This window comes from Hylobates moloch, unplaced genomic scaffold (assembly GCF_009828535.3).
Source record: "Hylobates moloch isolate HMO894 unplaced genomic scaffold, HMol_V3 SCAFFOLD_9, whole genome shotgun sequence".
Lineage (NCBI taxonomy): Eukaryota > Metazoa > Chordata > Mammalia > Primates > Hylobatidae > Hylobates > Hylobates moloch.
The window spans coordinates 5,944,997-5,957,949 of record NW_026652284.1 but is presented as its reverse complement, the minus strand read 5'-3'; the positions used below and the strand labels follow the sequence as shown (position 1 = coordinate 5,957,949).

General features: G+C 57.6%; 1 protein-coding gene across 3 annotated transcripts; it reads left to right on the top strand.

Moving 5' to 3' along the window:
- Positions 1–218: 218 nt before the first annotated feature.
- Positions 219–12,953, top strand: KLHL21 (kelch like family member 21). 3 transcript variants are annotated; one of them, XR_009214875.1, is made up of 5 exons: positions 527–1,608; positions 3,952–4,357; positions 6,399–6,538; positions 8,057–8,129; positions 9,957–9,989. XR_009214875.1 is itself a non-coding variant. In XM_032758764.2 (4 exons), the coding sequence occupies exons 1-4, from the start codon at positions 588–590 to the stop codon at positions 10,248–10,250; spliced, it is 1,794 nt and encodes a 597-aa protein (XP_032614655.1). In that variant the 5' UTR covers positions 219–587; the 3' UTR covers positions 10,251–12,953. The 3 variants fall into 3 exon arrangements, 2 of the variants coding, with proteins under 2 accessions (XP_032614655.1, XP_058300122.1); XM_032758764.2 differs by lacking the exon at positions 6,399–6,538 and having other exon boundaries at positions 219–1,608; positions 9,957–12,953; XM_058444139.1 differs by lacking the exons at positions 6,399–6,538; positions 9,957–9,989 and adding an exon at positions 9,510–9,947.

Here is a 12,953-nt window from a genome sequence, read left to right as displayed (position 1 = left end):
TATCCTTTGAGTGTGTCCCGTGATGGGGTTAACTAGCAACCCTTGAAACTAGTGGAACTCAAAAGCAAAACAAAAAGCCATTGTACCCAACCGCCCCGGGACCTGGGCCGGCGCCCTTGGGAAGTCTGGCGTGAAAGGAGGGGTGGCTTTGGTTTCAGGGCCGAGCTCGCCTCTCCTGGGTTGGACTCAGAAGCCGGGCCGGGTGGGTCGTGGGCAACCCCGGGAGGCCCCAGGTCCCGGCGCGCGGCGAGGCCGCCCTCGGAGCTGGCACTTGTCACTCGCTGTCCCCGGCCCGGGCGTCAGCGGGGAGACGCAGAAGGGCGGAGGGAGGGAGCGGGCCGCGGACGGCGGTGACTCAGCCTGCGGAGCCGGGGGCGGGCGCCGCGCGGGGAACACGCGAGCCCGCGCTCGCGGGGGGTGGCGGCGCCGGGCCCAGAGGGGTTAAGGGGGCGGTGCAGACGTCTCCCCGCCCATCCCGCCCCTGGAGAGCCGCGGCGCCCCGCCCTATTTATAGCAGCGGCGCCTGGCGCACCGCGTCTCTCCGCAGGCCCCGGCCGCGGCGTCCTCGACAACCTAGCGAAGACGCCATGGAGCGACCGGCGCCCCTGGCCGTGCTGCCCTTCTCGGACCCCGCGCATGCCCTGAGCCTGCTGCGCGGCCTGAGCCAGCTCCGCGCCGAGCGCAAGTTCCTGGACGTGACCCTGGAGGCGGCGGGCGGGCGCGACTTCCCGGCGCACCGCGCGGTGCTGGCCGCCGCCAGCCCCTACTTCCGCGCCATGTTCGCAGGGCAGCTGCGCGAGAGCCGCGCCGAGCGGGTGCGCCTGCACGGAGTGCCTCCGGACATGCTGCAGCTGCTGCTGGACTTCAGCTACACGGGCCGCGTGGCGGTAAGCGGCGACAACGCCGAGCCGCTGCTGCGCGCCGCCGACCTGCTGCAGTTCCCGGCCGTGAAGGAGGCGTGCGGCGCCTTCCTGCAGCAGCAGCTCGACCTGGCCAACTGCCTGGACATGCAGGACTTCGCCGAGGCCTTTAGCTGCTCGGGGCTGGCGAGCGCGGCGCAGCGCTTCATCCTGCGCCACGTGGGCGAGCTGGGCGCCGAGCAGCTGGAGCGGCTGCCACTGGGGCGCCTGCTGCGCTACCTGCGGGACGACGGGCTGTGTGTGCCCAAGGAGGAGGCCGCCTACCAGCTGGCGCTGCGCTGGGTCCGCGCTGACCCGCCGCGCCGCGCCGCGCACTGGCCGCAGCTGCTGGAGGCCGTGCGCCTGCCCTTCGTGCGCCGCTTCTACCTGTTGGCACACGTCGAGGCCGAGCCGCTGGTGGCGCGCTGCCCACCCTGCCTGCGCCTGCTGCGCGAGGCGCGCGACTTCCAGGCGGCGCGCTACGACCGCCACGACCGCGGGCCCTGCCCCCGAATGCGTCCTCGCCCGTCCACCGGTCTCGCCGAGATCCTCGTGCTCGTGGGCGGCTGCGACCAGGACTGTGACGAGCTGGTCACTGTCGACTGCTACAACCCGCAGACGGGCCAGTGGCGCTATCTGGCCGAGTTCCCAGACCACCTGGGCGGAGGCTACAGCATCGTGGCGCTGGGCAATGACATCTACGTGACGGGTGAGTGGGCCAGGAGCTGGGCAGGCTCTTTGGGGTTGAGCCTCGCCGATACGGGATCCCAGCTACTCGCGGGGGGAAACGCACAGAGCCTGGAATCCTAGGGCCGCACCTGAGTCCAAGCTGGGGCTCTGGTGACTGCATTTCTCTGGGCGATACTTTCAACCTTGAAGAAGGGCCCCTTGTGTGAGCCGGGACAAGTAGCTGCTTGTGGGTCTCTGTGCCCCGTGCGGCCGGGACTGCCAGGCTGAGCCAACTCCGTGCCCCGGAGGTGCCTCCCCACTTGGTTGGAAGATACTGGGGCATTCACCTCGCACAATGGGTGCTTTCTTTTTCTCCTTAAGGAATCCAGGGACGGGCAGGAGGCTGACGCCCGGTGAGGCATCTGTTCCCCACAAGCCGGGGAATTTCTCCCTCCCTCCTGAGCCACACCGGGCCCCCTGACTCACTCTTTGTCATCCGGTGACAAGGTTCCCTTGGACTTGCACCTAGGCTCTGTGCTCTGGTCACATGGTGTTTAGGCTGAACTCCCCAGAGACTGTAAACATGGTCACATGTTAAGAGGTTTTCTTCCAGTTACTTGGCCCAAACCCCAAAACACTGCCGAGTCATGGTAGGCGGGTCCCAGTCCGCCTGAGTTTGGGCTTCTACGGTTTTTATTAAAGATAAATCCCAGTTCAAACACGAGGTTACCTCCTTTGCCGGGGTGAGGAAGGGCGGTCTCTGTGACTGCTATATAAGGAAAGAACCCACCAGGCAGGCATGTGAGGCGGTTATCAGGCAAGGAGGTGGGGACTGGGATGTCACAGCTGCTGTGCCCAGCCTCGCATGTTCGTGAGAGAGCCCACTCTGGGACGTGCTCCGAGTTCCAGTGGGGCTCTGAGGTGTCAGGTGCGACAGTTGCTGGATTTTGTTGCCACAGCTTCCTTAGCCTGCTGCTCTGAGTCCAGCCTCTGCTGGATTCTGCCAGAATCTGTGCCTCTTTCCAATCCAAGGTTGTCCCCAAGTTGATTGGGGACTGTGTCCCTCCCCTCTTCTGAAAAGTCTGACCGGTGGCTTTGAGCAGAGAATTTCTTCCCAGAACTGGCCAGCCTGGCCCCAGCTTTCTGCACACCCTTCCATAAATGTCCCAGCAAAGCAGTTAATCCCTTGGGTTTAGGCAGGTGGCTGGTTCATTCCTTTCAGCTGCCTTTCACACAGCTCCATGGAAGGAAGGAGGCCGACAGAGCTCTCTTGCTAAGAACAAGAGCTTGCTCTTCTCCCTTTAGCGCTCAAGGCTGTGAAACAGAATGTCTCGTCTGCTGTGTCCTGTGGCGCCAGCCTGGAGGCCAAGGGGTACAGCCCCCAGGATGCTTGGGGTCCCTTCATGTCCTGGGGTTTCTAATAGACCCGGTGTGTTTTATGATTACAGCCAGTACCACTTTTTATTCTTAGCTTTTTATTGAGATTAAAAATACAGGGCCGGGCGCAGTGGCTCTTTGTAATCCCAGCACTTTGGGATATCAAGGTGGGTGGATCTCTTCAGCTCAGGAGTTCGAGATCAGCCTGGACAACATGGTGAAACGCCGTCTGTACAAAAAATATAAAAATTAGCCGGGTGTGGCCGCGTGTGCCTGTTGTCCCAGCCACTCGGGAGGCTGAGGTGGGAGGATTGCTTGAGCCCAGGAGGTGGAGGTTGCAGTAAGCTGAGATCATGCCACTGCACTCCAGCCTGGGTGACAGAGCAAGACTCTGTCTCAAAAATAATAATAATAATAATAATACAGGCAGAAGAATATATGTTATACTTACATAGCTTCATGGATTTTTCTAAACCAAACACAGCTTTGTAACCTGCATCAGAATCAAGAAGTGGCCTCGCAGTGTAGCGTTAGGCCTCTTGCTTACAGCAGGAAGTGGGTTTCCGCTCATCTTGTCCCGGCAGAACCTTGCTTGGAGGGTGCCCAGGAAGCCTAGAAGTTAGTGAGCAAGTCCCTGTGCGCCCTACCCACAAGCTCTGTGGCTCCCCAGGAGAACTGTCCCAAGGCCCAGGGCTCTGGTCTGCTGAGGTGTATGCATGGCTGGGGGGCGGTGTCCAGAGGAGGCTGCTGGATTCTTCAGCATTGCACTCAGGACCTTTGTTTGGTAGAGGCTTGGCAGCAGTCATCTTGCTGGGCAGTGGTCAGCGTGTGCTTTGCCTTAGCCACAGCATGTGGCCTGGGCTTTGGGGAGAGGATGTGCGTCTGGGGTGAAGCCCAGTGATGTTAATTCCTCCCAAGGGAGAGGCCCTCGCGGAAGTTCGGGAGGGTGCAGGTGGGTGACTCACCTCGAGTGGGCTGATCATTTGCCTGTCATGCATCCTGGCAGGTGGGTCCGATGGCTCCCGGCTCTACGACTGCGTGTGGAGGTACAACTCGAGCGTGAACGAGTGGGCGGAGGTGGCGCCCATGCTGAAGGCCCGCGAGTACCACAGCTCCTCTGTGCTGGACGGACTGCTGTACGTGGTGGCCGCCGACAGCACCGAGCGCTATGACCACACCACCGACTCCTGGGAGGCCCTGCAGTCCATGACCTACCCCATGGACAACTGCTCCACCACTGCCTGCCGCGGCCGGCTCTATGCCATCGGCTCCCTGGCCGGCAAGGAGACCATGGTGATGCAGTGCTACGACCCGGACACCGACCTGTGGTCGCTGGTGGACTGCGGCCAGCTCCCGCCCTGGTCCTTCGCCCCCAAGACTGTGACTCTAAATGGACTCATGTACTTTGTCAGGTGAGTTCCAGGTGCCGAGCCCCACTGTGTGTTTGCTGTCTCTTACCAGGCCCTGTCCTAAGCACATCATGGCTGTTCTCCCGTTTCTACAGATGAGAAACTGAGGCCTAGCTGGGGTCAGAGGCTGGGTCTGTCTCTTTGTTTTTGTTTTTGTATTTGTTTTGTTTTGTTTTTGAGACGGAGTCTCGCTTTGTCGCCCAGGCTGGAATGCTGTGGCTTAATCTCAGGGTACTGCAAGCTCTGCCTCCCGGGTTCTTGCCATTCTCCTGCCTCAGCCTCCAGAGTAGCTGGGACTACAGGCTCCCGCCACCACGCCTGGCTAATTTTTTTTGTATTTTTAGTAGAGACGGGGTTTCACCGTGTTAGCCAGGATAGTCTCAATCTCCTGACCTTGTGATTGGTCCACCTTGGCCTCCCAAAGTGCTGGGATTACAGGCGTGAGCCACCACACCCAGCCTGTTTTTTTTTTTTTTTTAAACAAGAGTTTCGCTTTTGTTGCCCAAGCTGGAGTACAGTGGCGTGATCTTGGCTCACTGCAACCTCTGCCTCCCGAGGTCAAGTCATTCCCCTGTCTCAGCCTGCCAAGTAGCTGGGGTTACAAGCATGCGCCACCATGCCTGGCTGATTTTTGTATTTTTAGTAGAGACAGGGTTTCTCCATGTTGGTCAGGCTGGTCTCGAACTCCTGACCTCATGTGATCCAGCTGCCTCAGCCTCCCAAAGTGCTGGGATTATAGGCATGAGCCACTGTGCCTGGGCTTTTTTTTTTTCTTGGAAATTAAACAATTTTTTTTTTTTTTTTTTTTTTTTTTTGAGACAGAGTCTCACTGTGTTGCCCAGGCTGGAGTGCAGTGGTGCAGTCATGGCCCACGGCAGCCTCAACCTCCTGGGCTCAAGCAGTCCTCCCACCTCAGCCTCCCAGGTAGCTGGGACCACAGTCATGCGCCACCACACCTGGCTCATTTTTTAACTTTTTGTAGAGACAGGGTCTCGCCATATTGCCCCGGCTGGTCTCAAATTCCTAGCCTCAAACAATCGTCCCACATTTCCGGCCTCCCAGAGTGCTGGGATTGTAGGCGTGAGCCCCCACACCCAGCCAGGCCGGGTCTTTCGGAGCCCAGAGTGCTTGTTCCATTCCTTTGGGTTTAAGGAAAATGCCAGGCTTTCTTAAGCGATTTCACAGGTGGTGGAGTTGGGCTCTTCCAGCAAGAGCAGGCTGTAAGCTGGGCAGCATGGAGCAGAGACAGGCAGCCTGAGGGTCATCGTGTGTGTGCTGGCCTTGATGACCGGTCTGGTTACAGCCAAATGCTGCCTCCAGCTGGTTGCTGGGCATCAATGACGGCACGGGACAGCCCCTGCCTGCTGTATTCCACTGCTTGTTCACATATCCTGCTGCTCCCTCCCAGCCTAGAGCCCGCCTGAAGCTCTGAGTCCAGGAGGGAAGGGGCGGAACTGAATGACAGTCCCCACTGTGCCCTTTCGTTCTGGGGCTTTGAACGGGGAGCTTGGGGGATGTGAGCTCCCTGCTCCTCGGCCCCCTACCTCGCAGTGCCAGAGCTGCCCTGGCCTTGGCGTCTGCCCCACCGTCCCCCCAGACAGGAGGCTCCTTACCAGGCTTTTGCAGTGAGCACCAAGAAGAACAGGGGTGGTGTTGCTTGTCACACAAGTAGCTGGGCACCACCACGTGCCCAGAACCAACGGTCTTGTTCTGAGAAAGCCCTGGAATCTCAGCCAGCTCTGGTCCCATTATAAAACATCATCTGACCCTTTGCCCAGCTCTCCCTCCCCCAAGTTGTGAAGGTGTCTTCAAAGAGGGGGTGGAGATGGCTATAAATACAACTTATCAGAGCGCCAGAACCTTCCTTTCGGCCCCTAGGCAGCGGTTCCAGGCCCAGTGCCTTTGAGAGTCCTCCTCCCCTCCCCCGTCTGTCCTAGAGCAAGATGTGAAGATGTGCCCTAGGGAGGTCTGCCTGCTGGGTTAACCTTCCCATAGGGAAGCACGAGGGTCTGCCCCCACCCCCACCCACTGCTCGCCTTTACAGGGGCTTCCGAAGCCACTTGCACATGTGGGAGGAGGCAGTGCTCTGGAAAGGCTGCATCCGTTCATCTTACCAGTGTGACCTGTGCCAGAGGACAGAGGAGGGATGCCCAGGCTCAGCCTGAGTGGAAGCTGCTTGAGCCCGTAAGAGAAGGCTAGGCATGCAGGGGCCCTGCTTGGGGCTGGTCCCCCTGGGGTATTTGTCCCAGTGTCACCTTGTCTGTGCACTTTGGCTCTTCAAGAGCCACATAACCCTCTGCCCAGAACACCACCTGTCTTTGGGCAGCTTGTGCCTAGGACGTGCCATTCTCAGGGAGGCCACAGCCTCAGTCGTTGTCCATGTGACCCACAAATGACCTGGGCCTCCCTCCCCTTGGTTCTGGTACAAGATGGCTCCTTGGCTGGGGTGCAGTAGTCCCCTCTGGGAATGCCAGCAAGCTCTGTCCAACCTCTGGGCTGTGGTTTTCAAGTCTCTGCTGGGGAAAGAGAGGGCAGCCTAGCAGGTTCCAGTGTTTAATCATCATCATCATCACCACCACCACCATAGGGCCCACAAACTGAGGGTGACTTTGACATTTTGAAGTGATTAGGGGCAAAAAATCAAGACAAGAATAACATTTCAAGTTAGACGAGATGTAAATGTCTGTCCATGGATAAGGTTTTCTTGGCTCACAGCCAGGCTCGTGTCTGTGCATTGTCTGTGGCTGGTTTTGTGCTGCAGTGTCAGGTTCACAACTACTGTTGTTTGTCTTGTAGTATCTTTGTGTTTCTTTTTTTTTGTTTTTGAGACGAAGTCTCACTCACTATGTCGCCCAGGCTGGAGTGCAATAGCACACTCTTGGCTCACTGTAATCTCCGCCTCCCGGGTTCAAGCGATTCTCCTGCCTCAGCCACCCGGGTTCAAACAATTTTCCTACCTCAGCCTCCCGAGCAGCTGGTATTACAGGCACATGCCACCACACCTGGCTAATTTTTGTATTTTCAGTAGAGACGGGGTTTCACCGTGTTGGCCAGACTGGTCTCGAACTCCTGACCTCAGGCACTCCACCAGCCTCAGCCTCCCAAAGTGCTGCATTACAGGCATGAGCCACAGTGCGTGGCCTGATCTTTGCTTTTCAAGGCTGTGCCTTTGAGCCTTTTACTGTGGGGTTATAAAGGGTGTCAGATAAAGTTGAAGAGTCTTGATCCCAAAGTGAGGGGCACTTCAACATAGTAGTGAACAGGACAGGGTTGGGGGCTCACAGTGATACTGGGGACAGTGGCAAGGAGTGTTCCAGGGCCTGTGGGGATGCACAGTGGAGCAAGGAGCCTCTTTTAAGATCTGAAGGGAGCTACTGTAGGCTTGGGGGGTGGGGGACAGCCACCTTGGTACTGGGTGATGGGGAGGCACTGAATGGGCTTCAAGTACTCAAAAGCCTGATCTTCAGGTTTGGGAGTGAGGGTTCTGGCCCTGGAGCCCTGGCTGAGTGGGCACAGGGGGCTGAAATTGGCTCCTAAGAGCTGGGGATGGAGCCTACCTGGCAGGGGTGCTGCTGGATGGCATCAGAAAGATCCAGGTCACTGGAAGAGTCAGTGACCCAGGGGAGGACCCCGCTCCAGCCCTGCACCCCTGAGGGCACTTCCTCCTCGCTCTGAGTTGTCCTCCTGCTGCCCCCTCCACAGGGATGACTCCGCCGAGGTGGACGTGTACAACCCGACGAGGAACGAATGGGACAAGATCCCATCCATGAATCAGGTAAATTTTCAGGTGGGCCAGCATTGGAAGCACAGGCTGGTCCTGATTTTGCAACCCAAGTGTCATCGTGATGAGTGTTTGGGATCCACAGCCATGATGGGTGGGTCTCATCTCAATTAATAGAAGGCTGCTCTTACCCTTATTTTGCACTTGAGGCTCACTGAGACACAGACGTTAAGTAATATCTCAGGATTACACAGCTTAGCACACATTTGAGCAGTATTTATTGAGTATCTGCTGTGAGCCAGAGAGCAGAAGGGAGTGAGGGAGCAAGGCATACAGTCATCTGGGGACACCTGTTCCAGAGAGGGACAGCAGGTACAGAGGCCCTGCAGCAGGGCACCCTGGCATGTTCTTGGGTACACCAGCAGCCACTGTGGCCGGAGCAGAGTCAGCGTGAGGTCTGTGACCTACCGTTTTTATTTTTGAGACAGGGTCTTGCTCTGTCACCCAGGCTGGAGTGCACTGGTGCAGTCATGGCCCACTGCAGCCTCCACCTCCTGGACTCGCAGTCCTCCCGCCGCACCTTCCTGAATAGCTGAGACTACAGGCGTGTGCCACCACACCCGGTAATTTTTTTTCTCATATGTAGATACAAAAGAATATTTTTAAAATTTTTGTAGAGACAGGGTCTTGCTGTGTTACCCAGGCTGGTCTCAAACTCCTGGCCTCAAGTGACCCTCCTGTCTCAGTCTCCCAAAGTGCTGGGATTATAGGCGTGAACCACCACGCCCAGCTGGTTCCTGAGGAACTCGGTGTGGGAATACTTTTTTTTTTTTTTTTAAGACGGAGTCTCGCTCTGTCGCCCAGGCTGGAGTGCAGTGGCGCGATCTCGGCTCACTGCAAGCTCCATCTCCCACGTTCACACCATTCTCCCGCCTCAACCTCCCGAGTAGCTGGGACTACAGGCGCCCACCACCACGCCCAGCTAATTTTGTTTTCGTATTTTTAGTAGAAACGGGATTTCACTGTGTTAGCCAGGATGGTCTGGATCTCCTGACCTTGTAATCCGCCTGGCTCAGCCTCCCAAAGTGCTGGGATTACAGGCGTGAGCCACCATGCCCAGCCCACTGTGGGAATACTTCTGTTAAGCACTTGCTGTGTGTTCTGAATAGGACAACCAGGGTCCACCCCTTCTCTCTGGGCTTGTTGAGAAGAGGGGTGCCGAGCCTAACAGTGTGATAGGACAGGGAGGCTTCAGTGCCATTTGGCCATGTGAGCAGTGTTAGTCTGAGGTACACATCATATTGCTTACAGCCTTGTTTCCTGTCTGTCTGTTAACATTTCCAAACCTACGCTGCGTGACATCCAGCCTCACAGCTTACATCACAGCTTAATGTCCTTGCATTTAAGAGAACCAGCTTTCTATTTTCCCCACAGTAAGCTGCACATAGTCATAGCGAATTGGGGAAAGATGGAAGGAATCATCCAGCCTCGCGGTTCAGAGCCCAGCTCTGCCACCGTCAGCCATGCAAGCCTCAGTTTTCCCATCTGTAACATGGGGAGAACAGCACTCCTCAGCCCAGAGGGCCACTGCAGAGATTCTGAGAGAGAACGTAGGAAGCATTGCTCAGCACGACCTGCACACAGGGAGGCCTGGCGCTGCAGCGGGCACCCTCATCACCATAGGGAAGGCCCAGCTGCCCCCAGGGAGGCCTGCTCTCCTAGGCAGGGTGTTGGAAAGCGGTTGGCCTCTCTGCTGATTTCTGGGAGAGCCAAGGCCACCCGTCTGGGGTGCTGACGGCGCGTGCCTTGTCTCCAGTGGTTCCCCAGGTGGGGCCCTGCCCTACCCTCTGACCCGCACTCACTCATCCCTTTGGCCCACAGGTACACGTGGGGGGCAGCCTGGCTGTCCTTGGGGGAAAGCTGTACGTCTCTGGGGGATACGACAATACATTTGAACTCTCGGACGTGGTAGAGGCCTATGACCCAGAGACTCGCGCGTGGAGCGTGGTGGGGCGGCTCCCAGAACCCACCTTCTGGCATGGCAGTGTCAGCATCTTCCGCCAGTTCATGCCCCAGACCTTCTCAGGTGGGCGTGGCTTTGAGTTGGACAGTGGCAGCAATGACATGGACCTGGGCCGACCCCGGCCGCTGCGGGACCCTGATGAGCTGCACTAGCCCCGGTCTGGCCCGGCACGGGCCTTGGTGCAGGTAACTGGCACCTCTGCGGGGCAGTGCCCCACTCCTTTGTGCACAAGGACAGGTTGGGCTCCCAGGAGGAGCACAGGCTCTTGAGTGGCGGAGCCAGCCCAGGATCCATTACCTGGAAGGTTTCTGTGCCTTGAGAATCTGAATCAGAGGCCGTCGGGAACGCCCTCCCCACAGTTGAGGAAGAGCCACTTTCCTGCCGGCACATGTTTCTGGGTCTTGGAGGTCACCCCCACCCTGCAGATCACAGCTCACCCACGCGGCACACACCCCTCCTGCCGCTGTCATCTGCACCTACTTGCTCCCACCTTGGGAGAGGACGACGACTTGGGAGGGACGCGTGAAGGGAGAAGGGGTCCTCCCGTGAGGCTGAGGATGGCCTGAACCTGGAGCAGCAGACCAGGCAGACAGGCTGAAGTGGGGTCCCAAATTCCATGTCCAGAGGTGTGGGGAGCCTGCCTCCCTAGCTCCTGGCCCCTGCCGGAGGCTTACATCAGAACACCAGAGGGCAGGCCTCCAGAGGCTGCACCCAGAACAGTGGGACATGAGCAGGGGTGTGGGCTTGGAGGGTGAAGAGGATGTGGCCCTATCAGATGCTGGGCCTCAGCCATAGCCCTCCGCTCCTGCCCCCTGACTGGCTCTTGTGTCCTCACCTCTCACCCTCTCCTTCACCAGCCTGGGACAGAAGCCCAGAGGAGGTTTCAACGCCAGGTCATAGCTCCTTCCCAGGAAGCCCTGGGAGGTGGTCATTGACACCCAGCCAAGCAGACAGCTGTGGGTGCCCCGAGCCCTTGCTGGGCCTGCGCGTGAGGAGTCTCACTGCTTCTAAAGGAAGTCCTGGGCAGGAGGTGGCCTTGGTGGTTGGTTCCAAAGTTGAAAATGCTTGCAGTTTGACCTTAGAAGAAGAAGTGGGAAGAAGGAGCTCTACAGGGTCAGCTTTGATTTTTCAAGTCTAAAAAGTCCCATTGCCAAAGCTTTCTGCAGGAGCTCCCGGGTGAATGCCGCAGCTTGGCAGCCCCTGGTTTTCTCTTGGAGATGGTCAGTTTCCCCTCAAAGTACCCAAAGTAGCCTTGGCTTGAGTTTTTGTCCTTGCCTCCTTTTTAGAGAAGAGAGCGTTTAGACTGCATTCTCCTCGTCAAAGAAGATTAAAGCAAATGTTTATTGCCTTTTCTAGTGAACTAACTTGTAGAGATGTTCTCAGCAGGAAGACAGCCTTAGCACTGTCACTGAGCAGATTGCACTTAAGTCCCTTGTGCTGGCCAGATGGCATGGCTGGTTGCCTTAATATGTTCCAGGACACCTGACAGGGCTGCCTGGCCTCTCCCTCATGCTCCTGAAGAGCCCGGTCCATACACTGTGGATGTCATTGCTGTTGGGTTAGGAAGTCTTGTCCTAGAACGCCCTGGCTGGTGTGGGTACAGTTCATGGCGGCTCTTCTCCCTTGGGTCATGGTCATCTTCCAGCACCTGCTGTGCACCAGGTGCTGGTCGGAAGGCCGAGGATGGGGGCCCAGCACTGTCCATGCCTGCTGGGGCCTGGCTGGGAGTCCTGTGGGCAGCGTGGAACGTGCAGCTGGGCTTCCTGTGACCAGGCACCCTCTGGCACTGTTGCTTGCCCTGTGCCCTGGGCCTTTTCCTGCCCTTCTCCTTCCTCTGCTCCCTTGGGGCTACCCCTTGGCCCCTCCTGGTCTGTGCAAACTCTCTCAGGGAGCTCCCCTGCCCTGTAGCTCTCACTTAACTTCCTAGGGGGCTGCTGAGCCCACCCAGAGGCGGTTGGGAGTTCAGTGGGGCAGCTTGTCTCCCTTGGCAGCAGGGGCATAGGGGCCGGTTTGGCCATACAAGGTTGGCTACGCCCTTAATCCCTGACCGTTCCAGGCACTGAGCTGGGCACCCAAGGAAGGACATGCTGTCCAGACTGTGATGACTGCCAGCACAGGGCATCTCGGGCTTGGCTGGTCTGTGAGGTGTTGCCCCTGTGGAAGAGAACTCTGGGTTCCTGTCTTCTCAGTCTTTTTGCGGCTTTGCTGTGGTTGGCAGCTGCCATACTCCAGGCCTGTGGCGGCCACTCAGATGAGGGCTGTGGTGCAAGCCAGTGCAGGAGAGCTGGGCTTGGGATTGTGCCCTCTCCTGTGTCTGTCTTCTGGACCTACCCAGATCTCCACCATCAGGACCCCGTCTTTGGGTTTAGAAGACCAAGTATGGGGAAGAGCAGGCACCAGTCTCTGCAGCAGTGGGTCCCTCTAGCCTGTGGACACCAGCTGAGGGATCCAGGGTCAGGCCCCCTCCTCTCCCCAGTTCCCCTCTGCTGTGGGTTCTGGGCTGTCATGTCCCCACCACTTAAAGAAGTCTTTACACTGACCAGGACAGATGCTGGGACGCCTGGGCATGGCCACGTGTTACATGTACAGAACTTTGTCTGCAGCACAGATTATGTAAACACAGTGACTGGTATTTAATGCTGACCTACTATAAGGTATTCTATATTTATATGACTTCAGAGACGCGTATGTAATAAAGGACGCCCTCCCTCCAGTGTCCACATCCAGTTCACCCTAGAGGGTCAGGCAGGTTGACGTATTTATTTTTGTCTATTCTGTAGGCTTCCATGTCCAGAATCCTGCTTAAGGTTTTAGGGTACCTTCAGTACTTTTGCAATAAAAGTATTTCCTATCCA